The 4,447-nt window shown below is 29.2% G+C and overlaps 1 protein-coding gene across 1 annotated transcript; it reads right to left on the bottom strand.

Moving 5' to 3' along the window:
* Window positions 1-680: 680 nt before the first annotated feature.
* LOC130509819 (E3 ubiquitin-protein ligase RZFP34) lies at window positions 681-2,811 on the bottom strand. The gene is made up of 12 exons (XM_057006012.1): window positions 2,654-2,811; window positions 2,472-2,559; window positions 2,277-2,336; window positions 2,145-2,177; window positions 1,983-2,060; window positions 1,850-1,893; window positions 1,721-1,761; window positions 1,552-1,634; window positions 1,385-1,476; window positions 1,233-1,302; window positions 1,111-1,152; window positions 681-1,024 (listed from the first exon to the last, which is right to left on the bottom strand). The coding sequence occupies exons 1-12, from the start codon at window positions 2,728-2,730 to the stop codon at window positions 854-856; spliced, it is 879 nt and encodes a 292-aa protein (XP_056861992.1). The 5' UTR covers window positions 2,731-2,811; the 3' UTR covers window positions 681-853.
* Window positions 2,812-4,447: the final 1,636 nt, after the last annotated feature.

Genomic DNA, 4,447 nt, shown 5'->3' with positions numbered 1-4,447 from the left:
TTTAGACTACATATGTAGACAACATCTTTGGTTCTTGTAGTTGACCAAACTTATTTACTTTTGACTATTAATAAAAAAGTTATCTGATCTTTTTACATCATTTAGACCATTTCCAATGTATTTTACTATTTTCACCTCTAAAAATAGAGGAACTCTATAATAGAAGTGGAATATGCTCCAATGTATTTCTCTAAAATAGCAATCTCTATTTTATAAAGTAAAAAATAGATAATTGCTATTTCTTCCTCTAAAATAGAGGAAAAAAGAGATCTCTATAATAGAGGAAGAAATAGAGATGGATTGGAGTATTTTCACCTCTAAATGCTATTATAGAGGTGAAAATAGCAATGGGTTGGAGATGCTCTTATGACATTACATTGTTTAGCGGAAATATTTGTTTTTTACATCTTTTATTACATTACATCATTTACCGGATATGAATTTTATTACCGGATATGGAATCCACTGTGGCGACATTAGTAACGGACCAACCACCATTTCATTCCAGTTGATTTCAGGGAAAGGCTGATTCGCAACGTATTGGCAATAGACATTACACGAAACATTGAAGAAACAGAACACAAATGCCTGCCAGTTTATGAGTTTTTATGTTATTGGTTTTTTTGTGTTACCAAAAAAAAAATGTTATTGGTTTTAACTATTTTTCAGAGGGCATAACATCTCAGAATCTATTTTTACGTTTATTATAGATGATCATCTAGACCCGCGAGTCGAATTGGTTATAACACAGTCGTCATATGCATTTGAATATGTGCTGGTATAGTTAAGTAAGTACACAAGCAATCTCCCTTGGGAAATTCAGACACCAAACCAGCTCCGGTTCAGGTCTTGATTAACCGGTTGAACCAACAATCTGAGGAACTCCTGAAGAGCAAGAGTGAGTAGCATCAGGTCCTCTCTGCGTCTGTCTAGTGTTGTAGGAACCGCAGCTAGTGCACTTATGCGCGATCAAATGAAACCGAACATTCAAGTTTGAACCACAGTCATTGCAAAGTATCCATACCTAATTCAAAAACCAATCACATTAGAATCAAAAACCATACATAACACAACAAACACACAGCCTTGGTGAATACAAATCTTCCTTACCATCTTGTCTTCGTACACTTTTGGCATTGGGTATGCAGCAACCTGCAAATGGTTAAAACTTAATAAACATAAAGAGACTATACAAAAGAGATATACGATTAGACTATGAAGCCTTTACTTACCTCTTCATCAAGTTTCTTCCACATGTTAGACATGTCACATATGGATTTAGAACATACAGGGCATGTGTATCTACAAGATAATCTTTGTTTTTATCAGTGATGACTTCCTTCATTGGTTGCATGAAAAGACTTGAGAGACTTGTGTGTTTTACCGGTTATGCAGCCCCATATCTTTGGTGCATTGTAAATGCATTGTGTGACCACATCTCAACACCGTGATATCTCTTGTGGAATCAAACAGATACTGAGAACACAAATCAAGACATTATTATGTTTTGCATTGGTTAAGAAAATTGGATTGGTATGATTCCTTTTTCACCTCAAAACAAACAGGGCAATTGTGATGCATTGCGCCTTCTACACATCGATGCTTGTCCTCCATGACTTTGGAGTAGCAACACCCTGTCCCAAGAAAACAAAAAAATAAGATGTAGAAACAAGCATTTGTGGAAACAAGGCACATAAAAGGTTTTTTGTTGTTCTCGTACGACATCTTTTGCAATGGAAGAAGTTTTCTTCTCCTCCGGTCCTATCAAAAACCAACATCATTGAGATTAATTATCCGACATTCAGTTACCAAAAAAAAAAAAACCAAGACTTTTTTTTTTAATTAGTACCTGCAAATCCCACATTCATCGCAGTGATATTGCTTCTTGGTAAGCTGAAAAAACAACCAATTTTGAATCTCATTGATACACATTCCAGTAAATAAGAAAAGAGTGATAACTCTCTATTGAAGAAAAAACTTACATCATCATCAAAGAACTTGCATTTTGAGCAAAAGTACTTCCCCATACATACGCCACAACTGATGCAGTTCTGCTGGACCTGGAGAAAACAAATCACAGGTCAGCGTCAAGAAACATGTTTACAAAAAACAAAAATCTGTATGTTAAAAAAGTTGATACTGACGTCTTGTTCTGTCTCACAAAGCGAGCAAATGACCTGAAAAAAAAAACAGAATTCAAGAAGTTGTCACAGTGAAGAAACAAAATGTTCAGAGAATTTCCGATCTGATTTCAACAAAAAAAAAAAAAAAAAAACCTTTGAAACATCATGTCGAGGGAGATCATGTCTAAGAAGCTGTTCAGTTTGAAGAGAGTCCTGTTGAAACAGAACGTAAAAACATTAGTTCCATACATAAAGCTTCACATCTATAACAAAAGCTTGTTCTTTCTTTCACATCTACACAAAAGTAAAAAAAGATGATTTCTTTAGGTACTATTAGTATTTAGATACCTTAGCTTCGTTGTGGCAGTGTCGACAATCGAAAACTTCATCACAACAAGGTGCTCTAATCTTACATCGTCTTCTGTAATGTGAGCACCTAAACTCCCACACAATCAAAGATCAAATTCAACAAAAAAAAGAAAAAAGCTTGGAACTTTAGCTTCAACAAGACGGATATGAATGTGGTTTACCCGTAATGCCCAGATCCAATCTCCATGAGATTTGTAAGTTCTTGGTTTTGCTGATTTTCCTGGAAACCCATCTCCATATTTACTTAGAGCTTTGATCTTTGATGCTTCAGATTCTTTGAGAGTAACGAAAGATTGTAAAAAATAAAAATAAACGTAAAAAATGAAGAAATGCTTTGACGTTTGTTATTAATCAGATGAGGAGTTGCAGAGAGAAGAGAAGGAAGCAGGTAGATATTTGTTTAGATTGTAATGATGATGAGAGAGGTGACTAGGCTACACGCCAAGATTTTTTTGTTATCTTCCACTAATCATTACATATCTGTTTACTTTTTTATTGTTTATTTTATTAATGTTTGAATACTAATGCATGCACATTTGAAAGCTATTTTATGTACATAAATTTAGGAGTAAAATATCTTCTTTACTGGTTTGTATTTTTGGGTGAATTTGCTTCCACGTATTGTACGTTGACAAAATATTTAAAATCCTAAACTAAGAAATAATTTACCAAAAAAGGTTTCAAAAAAAAAAATTACTCTGTAATTACAGAAAAAAAAAAGAATATGCCATATGTAAACTTTGAAAGTTAAAGGTCATAAATCCCTATAATATTATTTGAGAAGTCAGTTTCCTACGTGTCGCGCTCACGTTAACTCTCACGATGGTTAATTACACGGATACCCTTAATGAATTAAAATTATTATTGTTAAATATTTTTACTGATTTTTTATTTAGTTTCTTTTTAAAATTTCCAAATAACATATATAATAAAAATGAAACATTTATAAAGTTTAAAAGAAATTTAAAACCGAAAATATATGCCTATATGATATCAGTTAAATATTTTTATTGATTTTTTTATTTAGTTTCCTTTTAAAATTTTCTAAATAAGATATATAATAAAAAGGAAACATTTATAAAGTTTAAAAGAAATTTAAAACGAAATATATGCATATATAATAAGATTTCATTAAAAAAGAAATTTCACAAAATAGTAATATTCCATTTAAAAACAACATAAAATATACTTTTGAAGTAATAAATACTTTATTTATATCTATATTTTCATAGTTGAAAAATATATATTTATATATAATTTGATTTCATAAAAGAAAATTTCACATAGATAATTTTGATATTAGTAAAATAAATATTATCTATTTTAAAACATAATTTCAAACAATACAATTTCAAAATAATAAAAATATTTTTATATATCTATCTATTTTCTTAGATGATTATATAAAATAATTAAGTAACATAAAAAAATATTGTTTATTTTTAAGAGATATTAAATAACGAAAAATAGTTTTTAACAGTAAACATTTTTAATCAAATAATTACAAAATATTTTAAACTAAAATAACACGATATATTTTAACAAGGTAGATATATTATATTTTATGATTATTAAAATTATATGTTTTCTTAATATTAAATAATTATTAAATTTTCTTTTACATTTTATATTTGTGGAACTTAACATAACCATAATCAAAATATGAAAGCAAATATGAATTCAGAATTTTAAGATTATTTTAAAATAAGTTTCAGTTTACCATTCAATAAATCAAAAGCATAAAATTATTTAGAATTTATAAAATATTTAATTAATTACTGTAGATATTGATATGTGTTTCATGAGTTTCCAAAAAATACTAGTTACTTATGTATAACTTCATAGTGATCATTGATAAATATATGAAAGTACATGCACATTAAATGATAAATAAAAATAATTTGATATGACTTAACTATAGTAAAAATAATTATATTTCAGTTTGAATTTGTAAT

Source organism: Raphanus sativus, chromosome 3 (assembly GCF_000801105.2).
Source record: "Raphanus sativus cultivar WK10039 chromosome 3, ASM80110v3, whole genome shotgun sequence".
NCBI lineage: Eukaryota > Viridiplantae > Streptophyta > Magnoliopsida > Brassicales > Brassicaceae > Raphanus > Raphanus sativus.
Note: the sequence above shows the minus strand (reverse complement) of the source record. Positions and strands in the feature narration are given on the sequence as shown.

Excerpts from the sequence above, each read along its gene's own strand:
- LOC130509819 (XM_057006012.1), bottom strand. The coding sequence starts at position 2,730 with ATGGAGATGGGTTTCCAGGAAAATCAGCAAAACCAAGAACTTACAAAT. Across the intron at positions 2,178-2,276 it reads CTCGACATGATGTTTCAAAG|GTCATTTGCTCGCTTTGTGA; the intron begins GTTTTTTTTTTT and ends TTTTTTTTTCAG. Across the intron at positions 1,762-1,849 it reads GATGAATGTGGGATTTGCAG|GACCGGAGGAGAAGAAAACT; the intron begins GTACTAATTAAA and ends GGTTTTTGATAG.